At 36.6% G+C, this 20,189-nt stretch overlaps 2 protein-coding genes across 5 annotated transcripts in view; one reads left to right on the top strand and one right to left on the bottom strand.

The window, feature by feature from the left end:
• The window catches only part of LOC127833296 (major facilitator superfamily domain-containing protein 1-like), a 54,548-nt gene extending 53,610 nt beyond the window's left edge, over positions 1-938 (bottom strand). For all 3 annotated transcript variants that reach the window (XR_008027325.1, XM_052358475.1, XM_052358474.1), the window contains exon 1: positions 716-938. Coding sequence is in view for 2 of the 3 variants with exons in the window: in XM_052358475.1 (XP_052214435.1) it covers positions 716-869 (154 nt within the window). In the remaining variant the exon portion in view is untranslated. The remainder of the gene's footprint in view (positions 1-715) is intronic.
• A 3,456-nt stretch (positions 939-4,394) lies between these two features.
• Positions 4,395-17,481, top strand: LOC127833306 (uncharacterized). Of its 2 annotated transcripts, none has more exons than XM_052358489.1 (6): positions 4,395-4,498; positions 4,959-5,019; positions 6,454-6,584; positions 15,462-15,629; positions 15,997-16,043; positions 17,302-17,481. In XM_052358489.1, exons 2-6 carry the CDS (start codon positions 4,967-4,969, stop codon positions 17,380-17,382), a joined length of 480 nt encoding a protein of 159 aa, XP_052214449.1. In that variant the 5' UTR covers positions 4,395-4,498; positions 4,959-4,966; the 3' UTR covers positions 17,383-17,481. The 2 variants fall into 2 exon arrangements, with proteins under 2 accessions (XP_052214449.1, XP_052214448.1); XM_052358488.1 differs by lacking the exon at positions 4,395-4,498 and adding an exon at positions 4,527-4,615.
• Positions 17,482-20,189: the final 2,708 nt, after the last annotated feature.

Below are 20,189 nucleotides of genomic sequence, written 5' to 3'. Positions count from 1 at the left end.
GAGCTACGGCAACGCCCCGGTGTATGCCGGCAGAGTTCCGGTATAGCTACGGTACATAAGTAAACCGGCACTCTGCCGGGACACCACAAGCATTCACCGGCTCTGCCGGGGCATTGCAGGCGATGACCGGCGTTAAACCAGGGCGTTGCCGTAGCTCTGCCGGGGTCTGATGACAGTAAAGCCCCGGTGAGTGCCAGCGGAGTTGCAGTATACTGGGGCTCTGCCGGGATGCTGCCGGCTTTCACGGGGGCTCAACCGGGGCATTACCGGCGAAAACCAGGGCTCTGCCAGGGCTTCACCTGTATAATTCGTAGCCAGTCCGGGGTTGACCGGGACTCTGCCGGGCTGTTGACCGGCTTTTACCGGGGCGGCTCGGGAAATAGTGTGACAGCGATAAAAAATTTCTACAAATCATCACGGTTCTGGTCAGTCAACCGACATTAGCAAACCGAGATGGACCGGGGCTCTACCGACAATAGTGAGACTTGGGCTTAACCGGAAGAAGAAGACGTGGAGTTGAGGAACTATGAAGCATCCTTTACTGCACTAGATCGTCTCGTTGTCATTGTGTTATTTACATTATGTTCATTAAATAAATAAGAAAATCTTCTGAAATAAAAGGTGAGACATTATACATTTTGTTAAATATGATAAGAATGGCGAAAAGTGGATACAATCATGTAACGATACACAAGAAAACAAACTAACTTCTTACCAAAACTTAGGAAGCACATAATAATGAGGATAAGATATCGATGAAGCCCTCGTTTTGGGTTGCATGGTAGCGTCGCCCCACACCCCGCGAGCTCCACTTCGGGTTCGTCATAGGTTCTGAACAGCGGAGTTTTCTCTGTTTCTTTAGTTGACATTTTTGTTTTCCTTGCTTTTGTGTTACTCCGCTTCAGCTGACTTCATCACGTGACAGTCACGAGTATGAAATTCTAAAAATAACCCGAAGTGTAAAACACGGAAGAACATGATTGTGAAGGTTGCCGGGGCGGGGGGATTGAGATATACTTGACTATTTTATAGGTTTCTACATCTACATCTTACATCGCGCCGTCAAGATTGACAATTACATGACTGCTGGTTAGAGGATAAAGTAAAGAGTGAGAAAATAGTAAAGTGAGAAGAGTTTGAAAGTTAAGAGTCAGAAGGACAGTAAAGATGCGTCCCCAGTTGCATCCCTCTCTCTCATGCTACGGTGGCCGCCAAGAGGATTGAACCTCAACCGACGCAGCCATGATGGGTCGTTGAGAGTTACTTTGTAGCCGGCACCGACATCTTGCTTAGAAGCTTAATTGTGATAGCATCTGCTTGAAAGATACCAAGTCAGGGGATTCGATCGGCGGCGGAGGCTGAAAAGCTTTTCCAGTTTGGTATTATTCCGGGAAAAAGTTATGCCTGTTGTAGGGTAGGGTGTGTTGATGTGGAGATTGGCGAAAACTTAATTTAATAGTTTTACCGGATCCTGCTTGAGTCTGAGGAAAGTTATATTGTAAAAATACGGAGCTTCAATGGGGGATCGAACCCACGACCCCCAAAGTGGTAGTCAGACACTCTAACCGCGTCGCTGAAAAGCTAGCTCAACAGCAAGGCTGTTGGAATAGACCTTAAATCACTACACTCCTCCCTCTCTTAATATTACAAGGCCAGACATGGCCGCTACAGCATGTCATATGACACTTTTTGCTATATTATAGTGTCGACCGCTTCACAAGCGTCTCCTTGAAGCCATTAGAAAAGTTTCAAGGCCAGACATGGCCGCTACAGCATGTCCTATGACACTTTTTGCTATATTATAGTGTCGACCGCTTCACAAGCGGCTCCTTGAAGCCATTAGAAAAGTTTCAAGGCCAGACATGCCTGCTACAGCATGTCATATGACACTTTTTTGCTATATTATAGTGTCGACCGCTTCACAAGCGGCTCCTTGAAGCCGTTAGAAAGCTCACACCCACGTTCTGATTCACATTTCGTGTTTGCCTCGTCGCCATTATTGTAAAAATACGGAGCTTCAATGGGGGATCGAACCCACGACCTCCAGAGTGGTAGTCAGACACTCTAACCGCGTCGCTGAAAAGCTAGCTCAACAGAAAGGCTGTTGGAAGTGACCATAAATCACTACAGTTATTTTGTTGCTGAGATGTCTATAATGTCATTGTATATCTTGCAGATCATCGTCAGCGGGGCATTAGTTCTTCGTGACTCCAGGGTTTCCCACTACAGGTGTTCCAGCATGGATGTGACGCTGCTGGTGTATGTTAGCCGTTCATCTCATACCTTGTTGCCCTTCCCATTACCATCTCCAGGTTGTGAATCTGACCCTTCTGATATGGATTCCAGACCGTGCTATAATATTCCAGATGTGGGCGAACTATTGAAAAGTAGGCAGCACGTTTTACATTCTCCTTTCCTAACCTTTGATCCCTGCAGAGGAATCCAAGTGCACTGTTCCATTTCCTTCGTGTATTCTGGATGTGAGGCTTCCAGGACTTCGTCAGTTCCACAGCGAGATACTTTGATGTTTCTTCACTTGCGAATGTATGCCCTTTAAGGGTTCAGTTGTGCAGTATTGGTCAGTATTGGTTATAGTCCTCTACGTACTCGCAGGATGCTGCACTTCTCAGGGTCAAAGACCTAGAGAATGTATTTTATAGGTCTTTTTTCAAGGTGAAAAACCGGGTGGTTTATACAATTGTACGTGTAGATATGTTTTGTTTATATATAATAAATACTATTTATTTTTCTTCGTCCTTCTCTTCTTTGTGTTTTCCAAACATGCCACACTTTTGAGAAAAGCTGTTACGCGTGTATGTGTGTTTATATTGCATGACTATGGTGTTTTATAATATTATTTTTTTAGCATTTACATAATTCGTTGTAAGCGTTTATTATTTCATAACTTGGTGGTTCGACCTCGGTTGGTGAGCTTTTAAATTAATGCAGGATATAAATATACTTAACAATGATATATTTCGTACATTAAAAAAGCAAAGCAATGCTGATAATTTGCTCTATGCATACAAATATATTCAATATCACTGCATTTTCATTCAACTGAATCCCCATTTTCATCCCAAACTTCCTATACCGGTAGGCATTTTTAAATAACCCAATCTGAAAACAAAAATGTTAATAAGTAAATAATTATATTATATCCACCTTGATGTGGCAACATTGTGCCGATCCTTATCATCCGTTGTCTTAACAATTCTGTGGTAATACGATGATTGTATTAGCACTAAGCGCAATAGACCATATTACGGGGATAATTGTATCAACAATAACAGCAATTTCATCAAATATTGAATAATTACCCATTATTTAATTTTAAAATGCTAGCATCCTACGTTGAAGATTTGTAATTATTTGACGATAATTAAACATAGTATAATTTAAACGTATTTGCTACAAAGCAATTGTGATTGCATACGTATACACGTGTTGTGGTTCTGGTAACGTGCTTACTTTAAAAGAAACATTAATTATTGAAAAAAGCATAATGATTATTTGATATTTAACATTCTTGTTACCGGTACGTCTTATTCTTAAAGCAAACGCAGGTATCTATTCACAAGATGAAATATTGTCATGTCAACATTGGTTCACAGCTTATTATCATTTCGTCGAATGTGAAAGACAGATAGCAGTATGTAGATAATGGACTTTAGGATACTGTAGACCATCATACCAACATACAAGTGTTATATCATGCGTGGAGTCTTTCCATACGATAATAATAGCCGCGTATTCGAATACTTCGTACCTCTGAAGATATTGCAACTCAACTAAGCACGATTTATGAATCTATATAACTAAACGATAGCAGTAGTACAAATATTACGACCCTACTTACAATGCATAACATCTAACAATGTTGATATATAGTGGTAACATTCGCGCGCCTCCCCAACCCGATAGAAACCTCCGGTAAATTTTACAATTACAGCTTATTTCTGAATATAGTTTGATTACTTAATTTTAACACCGCAACATATCTGAACAATTATATATGGCAATTCTAGTTTTTCGTAATGGAAACTTTATCTCGTCTACTTCAACCATGTTATGTTGTTTATGTTAACACACTGGTCAAACCGATAATTCTCGACTCTGACGGACAAACTTACAGCTAGAACAAAAACACACTGTTACACGCCAAATATGGGATGTGTCATACACAACAAATGGGTATATCGATGTATTATGCAAAGTTTTTGTTATGTCCAAAAGTTTCTCATCTAATGGTGGTTCAAGAAGTTTGGTCAGGAGATATCCTTTCCGCAAAGTTTTGTGGTCTTGTAAGCGGACATGATAGCTTCTCGCCAGACGATGCGATACACTAGTAGGTGAACAGCCTTCTGGCCGACACAAATTGGAAACCAACCGTTGAGCGCATGGCCTACAAAAGTCCAAGCCTTATCTGTCCAAGCGATCACGACATTGCAATTAAAGTAAAACGCTGCAGACATCATTATCTTCTCAGTCGCAGACAGTGAGTATTGATAGAACTCGAATATAGTCTTTGGTTAAAACTGATCTATTTCAGCTCGAGCGATGAGTATGAAATTGGGATAAGTTGCTCGGTGAATAGGATAAGTATTCATGAATGGTACGTGCACATCCTGCCCTTTCTCGGATGCCGGAAAGGGAGTGTTCCTGAGTACTAGTTTACTGGTACTTCCATACATTAGTTGAAGCCATAGCTGTTTTACATGGAAGTATTGCTAGCGTTTAACTAAAAGCACAAGAAACAAAATAATAGCTGATGTTATCAATACATGATAAGAGTGAAATATGCAGTTTAAACTACATGCATATCTTATAGTTACTGTTAAATTGTAAAATCGTGATTTATATGTACTATCTTATAACGCTCCAGTGTACATTCAACGCTAATTCGATAAGCGACCTGCGATAAGACCGATGTACAACCAATACCTTTGTTTTTGCAGACGCCACAATGCGCTTCCATACATGTGTCCTTCTTTTGGCTTTAGTTGGCATCGGTGCCGGGTAAGTGACTTGCTGGACCTTTCTTGATTGAATATTGACTGTTAAATTGCCTCATCCATAGATGTTCAAATAGATTAATTCAAATTTAATTATTTCGGAAACATTGTTGAATAACTTAAATACAATAAATATTTGTCGAAACGTCTAGTGCTATGAGAGCATTTGAAGCTATAATGTTTGTGTACACAAGCTTTAGGATATCCAGTCATTAACCCATGTATGCCTAGCGTCTAGAAAAAAGCCTTGGCGAACAGCGCAGACCCAGATGAGACGCCGCATGATGCGGCGTCTCATCAGGGTCTGCGCTGTTTGCTTAAAGGAATTTCTGTCAGAAATATTCTAAATATAGAAATAAATATACTAGACATCCTCAATTTTGGAAATAAACTGATCCAATTAAGAAGGATGGGAGAGTCCACAAGGCATAAATGGGTTAAAATACTGATACGTTCGTTCCAGGCGTTTTGTTATAAGTACCTAGATTTTACGTTTAGACAAGCAAGTAAAGGATTTTCCCTTGGTGATATTTTTACAACAGGAAGTGGAATTAGCACTTCTTACTGTTATGTGAAATAGCCACTGAAGTATAATTGTATGCGATGAAGTGTGTGCATGTACTCCTAAGGACACGTTAATACGACGGATTGGGAAAGTAGTTCCTTAACGGTAAGTTAAAGCGAAGAAGCGTGGATATACGCCTTAAAGGTCCGATAACACGCTCAAGTCGAAAAAAAACGCCCTTTATTGACCCGTTACCGCAAGTAACGTAATGGTTATACGTTAAAGCGAAGAAGATGGGAATAACACCATTAAAATGTAAACGCACGGGCGTTGGAATATTAAGCGAAAGTGTGCGTTATTTATATGTTTCAGCTCACAGATGGTTAGCGTGTGGCTATGATATTAATTAGTGAAAACATCATTTTGAATGATAAATAATCATATTATAACGAAAAATCAAATTTTCTGAAAAACAAAATTGCACTATTAAATATATATATATATATATATATATATATATATATATATATATATATATATATATATATATATATATATATATAAAGCGTCCGTGGCGAAACTTTAAAGCGACGGGACGCGAATATGCCTTAAAAACATTGATGGCAGATAACAAGAACTCTTCTGCGGTTCCATTATTTCTAAGGATACTTTTGCGCGATTGAATGTAGGGTGTGAGGATGTCGGATAATAGTCACTTATTATTTTTCATTTAGGGGGATTAGAGCGCTTAATAGTCATAATACGGTAATCGTATGGTATTGCGAGAAAGTGGAAATATATTCACATCGAACGATGCATTTGTTAGCTGAAAATAACCCCTTAATGTTACTTTATTAATAATGCAACGAGCAAATATGTCGGGAAAAAACCCTATACGCAACGTTTAACGCATGTGACGATTGGCGTTTTTAGGATCAACGTGCTTCTGCTGAAGCCTTATGACGTCACGGCGGCTCACATGTACGACAGCTCGGACAGCAACCACGACGGCATCTTCACCTTGGAGGAGTTCGCAGCGGAGTTCAAGGTCTACGACATCAACCGTGAGTGAAGACCGACAGACAGAATAGTTTATTAACGTCTCACTTTTGTACATAAAACACCATAAAATAGTACAAAATCATTATATATACTAGAATATATATACAAAACTAGTCTTAAAGAGTTACGAGAGACGATAGTTCTAAAAATTCTTAAAATGTTCAACGATTATATACAACATAGAATCTTTCATATCTGTTAGAAATATACAGAAAGATTCTAAAGGAAATTCGATTTAAAATTATTGGTGTTTTTAAAATGAATAAAAATTACAACTGTTAGAAATATAAAAAAGAACCTGATGAAATTCAGTTTAAAATTATTAGTTTTCTTAAAATAAATAAAAATATATATCATCAAACAATACAGTAAGAGAAAATTATGTAGTACAATGTATATTATTATTTGATACGAAATTGACTATGCGCACACATTAAATTGATTATATATGCATGTGGTTGTGTCGCTTCATTAAAATGTCATGACAAGCTCTGGCACTGGGTTTAATGATGCGGTCATCTGACAGCAAGAAGTTCATTTTCTCTCTTGGGTTTAATGTGTTGAAATGTTGGTTTACCAGAAGAGCACTTTCTGTTAAATGGGATCTTATATTTTCATATAGCGGACACATCATTAGGGCATGTTCTTCACTTTCGACACACGTCTTACAGATAAAACAATATCGTTCATTTTCTGGTACACCTTCATATCGTCGAGTTTCTATACGAAGAGATGCAACACCACAGCGTAGTTTGGCCAAGGCACTACGTTGTGCTCGACTTTTCGTAGAACACTTGACGCATGGCTCTGCAGTGAATTCTGTTTTAAACTGCCTATAGTTCCGAAGTTTATTACCCCCATTTGCGCGTATTTGACCATGTTCTCTATTAACGGTGACTTCCCATTTAAGCTTAAATTCGTTCAACATGGCTTGTTGATAGCTATTAATTATCGACGTTTGTTGAGCTTTGCTGTATATGTGTCCATAGCTGAGAGCGGCATTTTGCAGTTTTGTATTGACTGATAAGATTATCGTTTTGCTCCAGTTGTTTCGTCGTCTATTTAAGTAGTCAAAACACTGTTTATTAAGTCTGTTATCGTCCATCCTGTTTAAGCGAAACCATTGTTCTAACACTGATTTCTATTGTCGAATGTGCGGTGGGGTCCATCCCATGTCTCCTGTGTGTGACTGCTGCGTTTGGTGTTTATCTCCCTACACCTAGGAAGAAGCGACAGTCTTTGTGATGGACGGCATTTATACATGTGAATGCCTGTATTCCCCAGATTGCAGCTCCGTAGCTTATTGTTGGCCACACCATGGTGTCGTATAGCTTAGTAAAGACTTCATAAACTATTCCACCTAGTGCTTTGTACTTCGAGATCAGTAATCTTAGCGCTCTAGATGCTGACTGTGCTACGTGTTTTGCGGTTATAGAATAATCCAACGTATCTGTTTAAACGAGGCCCAGATAACGATATCGACTGACTCGTTCTATAATTGCTTTGTTTCGAACGTTCGCTGTAACTGAACGCACTACAGCATTGAGAGGAAATTATCTCTACATTGAGAATATTGATTTTTCACATAGTCAATTACGTCACGCTGTACTAGTGAGTCAATTCCGGAAATGAAATCATCTGTATCTCCGATACGTGCGTTGAAATCACCAATCACTGTCAGTATTGTCTCATTTTGGTAGACGTAAATTTGACCTAGAAGTGCGCCAAAAAATCGTTTACATTTATCTGTCTCGACGAGTTTGATGGCGGTAAATAGCAGACACATACTTTCAAACTTTCCGTGGTATATCTGCTTTCTAGAGATATCCATATTATTCCTTCGTTGGATTTATCTAACAGCTTAATATGGAAGCTTTCAAATAGTTCATTTTTCACTAAAATACCGACTCCACCGCTTCCTTTTGGGGCGTTCATATGTGTCTCGGTTCAGTTGTTTCCATACCAACTGTACCTTTCCAATGTTTTTTTCGGATTTCTATAAATGACTTTCGGCGATCCCAACGATATATAGATTCAAATTAGCAATGCATGATTTTCTGAGCATAAAATTTTCAGATGAATGTTTTTTTATTAAACCCATTTGGATTTCAAAACCCGCATGTCACCTAAAAGCGCCGGTGGGCTGTTTCTCTGTAGGGGCGCCGTTCATTCTTGGAGTAGTGTCCCTTGTTTATTCTTCCGTTTCCGGTGTAGCCACGGTCGTCACCCCATACGGGACCCATGGCTCGCACCTGTTTGTTCCGAAGTGTTTGTTTGTCTGTGTTCGTGGGCGTTTGATCCGCGGGTAACGTGTCTATATGTGTCTCGTCGTACTTCCGCCCAACTGTCGTTCCGGTTGTCAGCGTCATGTCGCGGAACCAGTTTGTTTCTGCGCAGTGTTACCTTGTCTTTACCAATAAGATTCGCAATCGTAGCAAGATAAGAAATCGCTTCTCTTTCTGACCTTGTTCTCGATTTTTCGATAAACACTTTCAAAACTGGCACGCATTTGGTTTGTAAGTTTATTTAAGGCTGTAACAATGCATACATTTTCCGCAATTCTAGATGGTGTTCTTTCGTTTTCTTGTGTTTCTGAGTCCGAGAGTCGACGTTTCTTATTGTTTCGTTTCCCTTTGGTTTGGGCTACTGGGGTTGAGTTAGGTGTCGTCGATTGCGCTTGCCTTTTGGGTTTTGTTACACGTGTAGTTACTGTCTTTTTATTGTTCTTTCTGGTGTTTGGGACCTCACCAGAGATAAGTGATTGTGACTGTGACTGCGTTAAGTCGATATTATCATCAGTAGTTAGGACTGTACTTAATGGATCCGGTGTACGGTCTTTGCTGTCCGTGTTATTATCGACCTTCATGCTTTGGTGTGATGGATTTAGATTGAAACCAATGTCCTCAGCATCATCTGGTTTCTGTGTTAGACAAGCTGACAGATCTTTATCGTTATCCAGTAGTGCGTTCAGTTACAGCGAACGTTCGCCAATGATGGTTCGTTTCCGATTCGGTCTTATTGAACGATAAGTTCGGCGCGAACGTTTCAAGATGGCGGCTCCCAGAAAATTGATTGCGATTTTGATGGCGGAAATCGCTAATAACACAGAAAGTACTTAACAGATATTTCAAAAAATAATAATAAAACCTATAATAATTTGATTATAATTATAAGTGGTGTGGATGCGATAGTGTTATATTTCATTAGCGATCGAAATTTAGTGTAAGAGGTGCTTTGAATCAGTTTTAAAACAAAGCCCTAAAATAGCGCAATACATTACAATCTTCAAATGTAGTTGTAATTTTCTTTTACATTGAATGAATTTTCGTTTCGTTTACATTTAATGAAAATATTAATAAATTTTAGCATTCAAATGGAAAAAAAACACCTGCATATTTTGCGAATTGAACTGTCTTTGAATGCACATCTATATTGAAAACTCTTTTGTAGTGATAATGAGCGATACAAATCTGGCATTTTATTATACCATAAATCTATACATTTATTTTACCCAAGTATTTTATATCCGTATTATGATCAAACGCGATTGCTTGTTTTCACGATGATGTTTCGAACACTGCAAAAACGCACAATCTTTACACGTTATTACATCGGAGTTTACATTTGCAGGTACCCGTTAGATACGATAATTGTGTAGCAGTAAATTTTTCTACAATATTTTAAATGTATTTTCATTATAAAACACTTAAGTGTTATGTTTAAACTGGTTAATATATATACGAACGTTGACGAGTGACGTCACGCGCACCTGCTAAATGACCCGAGTTTCTACTGGAGGGCAAAAAGCGCATATACAGAAGCTCTATCTCAATATCTATCTCATAGTACTGCCTTGACAAAATCAACGTTTTAGTTGATAATCATGCATAATATCAAATATAATTTTAATTATGATGTCTGAAAAGACATAAGCATGCAAGGAACTTTATTTTTGAATAATATTGTTATTATTTGTTTTTACTTCAAACCAGGGACCTATACAAACAAACTTTGTTTGTATAGGTCCCTGTTCAAACGAACTCGGGAGTGGAAAACCATTTAAGAGCACATACGGTATATGGATACCACACAATTTCTCTACTTGCACTTCTTTGCGACCATTTGAAGTTAAAACAAGTCTCAGAAATTGTAATTCTTTCAGAATAAAATAGATTTAATGAACGAAAACAATTGAGGATGAAGACAAACAACAAATAGATAGATTTTATCTTAGCAACATACCTGTATGCATGTAGTAACCTCTATATGTCTAAAAAAACTAACCTTGTTACACATTAAATAAATTTTATCGATTAATGTTATTGATTTATTTAATTGTTACACCAGTTTTGACACTCTGTGTTGCAGCATAGGTGTTAAATTGCACCTTTGTTCATCACAAATCGATTATCTCGTTATGATCGGAGACCGTCCAGACAAAGACAACAGGGTGTCATAAACCAAGGCACATTGGGTCCATGCCATAAACCACATGTTGCAGACGATTGTCTGTTCATTAAACACAATTCACGATACCTCCATGACATCTCTTGGCATTTTGAGAAATCAGTAAAGCCAAATTTTAAAGCAAACAAGAAAAGTGGCTTCAATAAAATATTTCAACATTACAAAATGACGAAATCTGTCAGAAATGGATTAACAGGAACTAGTGCATTATATTAGCCAGTTAATTGAATCATTATAATACAGTGTTCAATAAATATAATTTTAACATATTATGCAGTATTACTGCTACGTAATTAAGGGATCCGGCAAATGTAAACTTCGCTAGTACGTGTAAAGATTTTACGTTACTTCAGTGTACACAATACCATCATGAAAAGAAGCTATCACAATATGGTAAAAAATACTTGCGTTAAAGAAATGAAATTTATAATGTGTTTATAATAGAATGCTAGACTTTAAATTATCACTAGCACGGACTCTAGATGACAATATACGCTCCGTGTCACTAGTAAAGAGATTTCAATATACATGCGAAGACAATTCAATTTGCATAATATGCAGGTTTTTTTCCGCGTTTGTATGATAAAATTTATTAACATTGGCATTCAATGTTAACGAAACGAAAATTTATTGATTGGAAAAGTATATAACCATAACATTTAATTTTTTTATGTATTCCGTTTTTGGCTTTGTTTGATAATTGATTAAATGCACCTCTTACAAGCTGATGAAAAAAAACCTTTCCATACCACTAATAATTATTATCAAATTAATAAGTGTTTTATTATTTTTGCAATATCATTTATTATTAAAGTCTTACTATCAGAAACAATAAGGCAATTTCATTGTTTTGTTTTGTGGGATTGTCAGTATTTAGTATTCCCACCACGTTTACTCTGATGCTTATAACTACATTGTTTTTATGAAGAGGGATCGATATATATATGTGAATATACATTTATTGGTACTAAATATAATATATTAGCACTATTTTTTTTAAAGATATTCATTTTTATTTCGCATTTGTTATCAAAATATTGACGAAGCAAACGCCCTTTATAGACGAGTTAATTGTTATTGTTTACATTCGGTATTTTCCGCGCATGCGCACTGACTGGTTGGCAAAAACACTGGTTACAGTCACGTAAAACATGTATAAAGGGCTTTTGTTAAGTCAATTAAACGATAAAAAATCCGAAATAAACATTACAACTCTTAAACAATAGTGCAAATATATCATATTTAGAACCAATAAATGTATATTCATATATATAATTTCCTCTTTATAAAAATACAAATTAGTTATTAGCCTCAGAGTAAACATGGTCGGAAGACTAAATACTGACAATACCACACAACAAAACAATAAATTAGCCGTATTCTTTTTTTATAGTAAGACTTTAAAAAATGATATTTCAAAACTTATAAAACTTACATTTATTTTATTATAACTATAACGGTGTTGATATTGTTAATGTTCATCTGCGATCGAAAGTGTATTATAAGAGGCGCATTAAATCAATTATAAAACAAAGCCATAAAAAACGGAATACATAACAATCGTTAAATGTTGTGGTAATTTTCTTTTCCATATAATGAATTTTCGTTTCGTTTCCATTGAATTACAATATTTAAAAAATATTATACAAATGGAAATAAAACCTGCATATTGTGCAAATTGAACTGTCTTTGCATACATGTATATTGAAATCTCTTAACAAGTAGTAAGGAGTGATAAATGTAACAATCTAGCATTTTATGATAAATATATATATTTATTTGATTTATTTTACGCAAATATTGTTTATCCATTGTGATTGCTTGGTTTCATGATGGGGTTACGTGCACTGCGAGAACGTACAATCTTCACACTAAATTGCCGAGTTTACATTTGCCGGTACCCGCGTTAAATACATCAATTGTTAGCAGTAATATTGCACAAATTTTAATTTAAAGTTATAAAGCACTCTATTATTATGATTAAACTGGCTAACATATAAATACACATGTTCCTGTTAATCCGTTTCGGACAAATATCTTCTTTTTTTAATATGTTTAATTATTCATTAAAGCAAATGTTACGTATTTTGGCTTTAATTTTTGGCTTGCTCAATATTACCGGTATATATGACTGCTCAATATGCCAAGAGATGATTTGGGGTATCATAAAGTCTGCCACATGTGGTCTATGCAGGGACCCAATTAAAGTATAGGTCCCTATGTTTATGACACTGGCATGTTTTCTGTGTAATTGTCTGGGCATTCTCCGATCATAACGAGATAATATGCTTGTGACGAACAACGGTGCAATTAAACACCAGGTTAGAAATGCTGAAACAAAAGTGTCAAAATTGGTGTGCACAATTAAATAAAACAATTAGATTTATGAATTTATTTGTTGTGTAACAAGGTAAGTTTGTACAGATATATTAAGGTTAAAATCAGTTACTATATGTTGCGAACAAAAAGCGATCTATTTGTTGTTTGTTTTCGTCGATATTTGTGTTCTTTCATTAAATTTAATTTATTCTAAAAGAATTTCCATCTCTGACATTTTGTATCTAAAATGGACGTGAAGATGCGTTTAGTAGAGATGTTTGTGGTTACCACACACAGAGCTCGTAGATAGTGTTCCACTCCAGAGCTCGTTTTTAGTAAAAACAAATAATAACAACAATATAATCGTTTCAAAAATGAATTTCCACGCATGCTTATGTTTTATTCAGACATAAATAGTAAAATTATATTTGATACAGTTCATGATTATCAATAAAAACGATGATTACGTCAACCTTCTCTATATGCGCTTATATGAATTCCTACTCTTTTTGCCAACCAGTGGGCGGAGTCTAAACTTTGCAGGTGCGTGTGACGTCACGCGTTAACTCGTCTATACATGCTTTACGTTACTGTAACCAGTGTTTTTTGCCCTCCAGTCAATGCGCATGCGCGGAAATATCGAAATGTAAACAATAACAATCAACGTTCGTATACTTAATAGTTCCTGTTAATCCATTTCGGACAAATGTACGCCTATTTTTTTTAAATATGTTCAAATATTTTATTAAAGCAACTGTAAAGTTTTGGGCTTAATATGCCAAGAGATGACACGGAGGTATCATAAATTGTGTTTAATGACCAAACACATGTGGTTAATGACCCCATACTGAGACATACAAATATAGGTCCCTGGGTTTATGACACCCTGTTTTCTTAGTAATTGTCTGGACAGTATCCGATCATATCGAGATAATCGGTTTGTGATGAACAAAGGGGCAATTAAACAATGGGTGGTTAAAAATGCTGAAATAAGGAGTGTCAAAATTGGTGTGAACAATTAAATAAAAACATTTACATGTATCAAGAGGATTTAGTTAATATGTAACAAGGTAAGTTTTTACGGACATATAGGTTCAAATAGTTTCTTTATGTTGATTACATAAAATCAATCAATTTGTTGTTTGTTTTCGTCCTTATTTGTTTTCATTCATTGGATTCTATTTAATCTGAAAGAATTTCAATTTCTGAGTATTTTGTTGTTCTTAAAAAGGGTCGCGAATATGATTGAAATCTTATCACGAGGCGGATCATCAAACGCAAACAATAGCAGAATGGCCGCAGTGTTGACGGCCAAAATTTGAGGATGCGCAAACGTGACGTCATTATCGGAATCCCCAAAACCTCCTATACACTTTGTTTATTGTTCAATTCATTTTTGTACTACAAAAAAAGGAAACAATATCGAAGTTACACTGAACAAATACAACATATTTATTTGTCCGCCATCTTGGTTTCGCTAGCGAACTATAGCGAACTACCTCCCAAGTGGGTTCAAAATTCAAGATTCAAAACACGTCCGATCACTTCCTATCACACTATCAGAATGATCCGAATGTATGCGCTAGAACTCGAGCATAATATAGATGATTCGGAAATACCGTGGCCAAGGTTCAATCAACTGTATGCTGCCATGCCTATGAACTCGGGTCACAAATATTTACAAAATAAAATTAAAGTAAACTTAAGTTTAAATGGGTCAAGGTCAAGAAAAAGAATTTGGGATTCTTCTTTACTTTGCAGATACAAAGTTAATATATTGTTCAAGGGTAGTTTACGATTCTCCGCCTAATCAACTCCGCTTTGTTTGCTGACGAAGGCGCCGTCACGCGCCACGAGTAAACCTCGTATGTCTACCTCCTGTCTCGCACGCTCTACCAGATCTCGCACTGCATTTCATAACGATTTAACATTTTTGACAACTGGACAACTTTCTGTTTGCAGACGATGGCTCCGTAACGCGACACGAGAACACTTCGTACATCATCTTCTTGTCTCCCATCATGTACCAGATCTCGCCTTGCATTTCATAACGATTTAACATTTCTGACGAATCGACTCCTTTCTGTTTGCAGATGACGGCGCCGTCACGCGCCACGAGTACACCGCGTACGTCTGCTTCCTGTCTCCCACGCTGTACCAGATCTCTCACTACATGTACGACGAGTACGACATAGCACCGGCCGACCACCATCTCAAGCAGGCGGACTACAGCGCTTTCTACCACAAACTGGACGCAGACCGTAAGTATGGTGTAATATTTATGTCTGCAGTATAATTGTATCCAATGCGTACGACAAAAGCAGACTGTAACGGTTTTGTAATATTTGTGTAAAGAATTAAAATGGACACATATCGTACGTATGGTGTAGCATTAGGTCAAAGGTTAAACCAGACTCATAGGGTATTTCTATTAATACATGATAACATGTGCCTTAGGCTGAACGCAGATAGTAAGAATAGCTTCATCAATGCTAACTGCAAATCATGTATACCGGTATACATTTTTAAAAAGATCATTATGTACCTTAACACTTAAGGTCGCATGATCCAAATTGAAGAAAGGTTTATACAAAGTACTTGCCTTAATTAATGCTTTGTGTCTTGCAGACGACGGAACAGTGCAAAGGTCGGAGTGGATATCTTGGTGGTCCCAGGTAGTGGAGATAATTCTGTTTGTTTCGCCCTACATTTTAGGCGAACTAAAGACGTATGTAAGAAGCCAATTAGATAAACACCAATTGTACAAATCTGGATAACTTGTATCAAGCGAATAACTTTTGATTATCTTCAATTTAATGATATCTTTTTGGTTAGCGATTCCAAAAAAATGATATCCGAACATGTGCACGTTTTGGATAAGGTTTAGCCAAGTAATTTGACTTTGGTTATGTTTATCCGAAAAAAAATATCCAAAGATTATCTTTTGGATTTGCTAAAGTTATCCATATTTATACCATTGGCTGCAGGACAAAATGCCAGTCCAGAGTAAATAATTCCGATAAGGGGACCAGACATTTCATACTTCTAATATTTTACAAGATGTATTTTGTGTCTTATGTGTATGCGGGCATGTACGAGATGGATCACTTTAGTAAATTATTAGTATATCACACACCTACTTACCTTTAGTTCTGGGTAAATTTGTGCATAAAACATTCAAATACAATGCCGTAGTGCATTCATTATGCCACCACCTGTTATAAGAAGCGGAGATATATTGCTTTACACAGGCCCTTTGGTCGGTCGGTCGCATGGTCAGTCGATCGGTCAGTCATTAGACCATTTCACGAAATATAGGCAACGACTTTAAATACGACCATGCAATAAGTATATTTTTACATTGGATGAAAGGAAGATGCATACCGATGTCAACAGGTGTAAGGTCATGGACACATGTTACACGACAACCGTTCCCACATGATACTTAGTGATCTAACGTAGGATGTAATAAATGTTAACGCTGCCTAGACATGGCGGAAGAAAGACCAATATCGAGTTACAGATTAACAGGTCAAAGTTCAAGATCACAGAGGAATACAATGTATATTTAAATCACAATGTGTCTCTTTAAAATCACACTTGCCTCAGCGTACATGATGTATGTATCTTTAACAAAAATTTCTCGTCTGTGTTCCAATACAATTGAAACGGAAGTCCATTTAGTGTTATTTTCTTGCAAAACAACGTCCTACCGTTTTTGTTTCTAGCTGTTATGGTTTGTACGGGTTTCGAAGATCCATCAAAAGATAGATTTGTTCCATAAACTAACCGATTCTTTTATTAGTCACATAACAGACCGTCAACACGACATGATAAACAATCAAAGGCAAAAAAACACAACTAAAGACTGCTACACGCTAAACCATTTCTTGTATAATAACGATATGAAGCATTTGAGGTTTCCGTCTTCAGAAATTTGCCTCTCTGGAAACCGCAAATGCGCATACGCACGGCCAGGCGGACAGTATCCATGGCAACCACCACTGTCACTGAGTCACCATGGTTACCGACACAGCAATATGCACGCCGGAAGTACATGGCTCGTTTTTCTGTATTATGAGAATGGCATTTAAATAAATGAATGTTGCTCTATTTTATTCTTTGAGTTGTATTTGTTTAACAAAACAGTTTACTCGCAAATGCATGGACACAAAATGAAATAATGATGATTTTCGCGCAGGAAAGTTTATGTAAAGAACAATTAACATGGATCTATATAACCAGATCATCAGATAACTGAAGGATGATTCCCAAAAATGCGCTTTGTAAATGAATGAGTTAATCGAACGAATGGGAACAAAACAAAAAGTCAATTAAAGATAAATGGACCAGATCATCTTTATAATTTGCACATGAACCTTTGTCTAACCAGGAAAACATGGATTGCCATAACCCACCCACCCGACGGAATTGTCCCCTCCCTAAAGATATTGTGGGGTATAAATACCAATTTTATTTCAGGATTAATATATTTTTAGAGAAGATAAATAAGCATATTTAAAATTTTAGTAATTGCCGTTTGGGTTGACATTTTAACTGTATTGTATTTGCTAGAAAACTGCTTATTAAAGTTCATATAGATTTTAAATTGTATTACATGTCATAGACGAATAAATAGGAAAACGTGACCATTTAATTGACCCCCCTTTCCCTCAATATAAATAAATAGCAACACACATAAATGTATGCCTACCTAGCGGCACATTACCAGCAACCTTACAGGCAATGGCAAATTAGTTGTGTTTTTTAGCTTGGACTTGATGGGGGTGGGGGGCTTCCTTGTACACATTTAACTTCAATTTGCTAATACGTTTCAGAGATATTGCACGGAAATATAAATGTCCAAACTTTTATAAAGTTAATAATAATAAAAAACAACATTTAAGTGGAACGACTTTGACAATGGGCATATTTTCACGCTAAAATGATACTGCATTTAATGTTTCAGCAAAGTGGGACCTTTTCACGTTCTATTGGTATCGTTATATTTTGTGACATTATGGGGATCCAAGGGTCAGTGGTTTGAGCCCAGAAGTGGATTACTTTATTTTCTTTCTCTAATTTTATTTTTGTTTTATACTTGAACTCTTTGGCTCCGACGTTTATATTTATCAATTTAAAGCATTTAATGACAAACTTCAAAACATGCCAAAATCTTTTAAAAGATCCCATTAAGCCATTAAATCTCACGCGGAAACGAAACATTCATTAAAATATGGCATTTTATTCACACACGAGCAATAACTCTAACACAAATCATCGGAGCTTAACGACCTAACAATATGCACCCTATAGCGATGCTACATGTAACGTTTTAGAAAACGCGGATCATTAGTGTGTGAAGTTGGGCACGGGTCCACACAGAGCTCCAGATAAGGATTTAGTCTAAAGGGTATTTCACCCCCTGATATTATTGTCAATGCGTATTTTACTCCTTTGTTTCAGCCATAAAGGGTAAGGAATATTTAGGGGTATTTTCCATTTCCATAGAAAACGGAAAAAGTAAAAGGCGTGTTTAATCTAGAAATAGTATTATTATTTGTTATTTATGTTAATGTTAATACCTACTTGTACACTACCAAACAACGATGACTATAAAATCCCATGGGATGTCTTAAAAGCTGAACAATTCAAATCTTATTTGATTGAAAACCAAGCAAACATAAATTCGTTAGCAGATCAAATCGATACTGGGGGTGATATTAATATAATATCCTCACATTTTATGGACATTTTGAAAACAGGTGCTGCCCAAGTATTTGGGAAAAAGTACACCTCGCAAAAAAGACAATCGTCTAATGATAACAAAAAACCCTGGTTTAACCAAGAATGCCGTTTAGCAAGTTCGGAATTTAAAAAAAATCGAAATATATTTCTTAAGGATAAAACCAATACAATTAAAAGACATGCATTCTTAAACTCAAAAACTAAATACACACGTACAAAGCGCAGAGCAAAATGTAAATTTAAGACCTACGAAACGCACTATCTTTCGAAATTGAGCAAATCGAACCCTAAAGAGTTTTGGAAAAAAGTAAATAAACAGTACAAAAAAGTACAAAACAAAGCGAATAATTTAAGTACGTCTAACCTGTACGAGCACTTTAAGAACCTTTACTCCACTGAAGAAAACCCCGAAAATGCCTTGCCCGAACACACCGTAAACACCCAAGATATCGAATTAGATAGAGAATTTAGCATAGAGGAAATCATTAAAGCAATACGTTCACAAAACAACAACAAAAATGGTGGTATTGATAAACTATGTGCAGAAGTCTACAAATGCGCAACCAGCGAACTAGCGCCGTTTATGCTTAAGTTATTTAATAGACTACTCGACAATGGAGAATACCCGGAGTCATGGGGAGAGGGCATTATTGTACCTATCTTCAAAGGCGGAAACATAGAAAATGAAGCGAATTACAGAGGAATCACTTTAATTAATATCCTGCCAAAAATATATTCAACTGTACTTTTAAATCGTTTGACGAAATGGTCCGAAAAACATGAAACTATCATAAAAAACCAATTTTGTTTCCAAAAGGGTAAATTAACAATAGATTGCATCTTCGTTCTGCATTCTATAATTACAAAAACACTTAGTCAAAAAATGAAATTATATTGCGCCTTCGTGGATTTTGAGAAATGTTTTGATAAAATGGAGAGAACATTTATTTTCCAGAAACTTATTAATGAAAATGTTAGCTCCAAATTCGTTAACGCGGTCAGAAGTATGTACATTACCGTTAAAGCATGCGTGCGATATAATTCTACGTACTCGCCGTTTTTCGAGTCAAACA

The sequence above is a fragment of the Dreissena polymorpha genome, chromosome 6 (genome assembly GCF_020536995.1).
Source record: "Dreissena polymorpha isolate Duluth1 chromosome 6, UMN_Dpol_1.0, whole genome shotgun sequence".
In the NCBI taxonomy this organism is placed as follows: domain Eukaryota; kingdom Metazoa; phylum Mollusca; class Bivalvia; order Myida; family Dreissenidae; genus Dreissena; species Dreissena polymorpha.
This window is presented reverse-complemented; position numbering and strand designations above follow the sequence as displayed.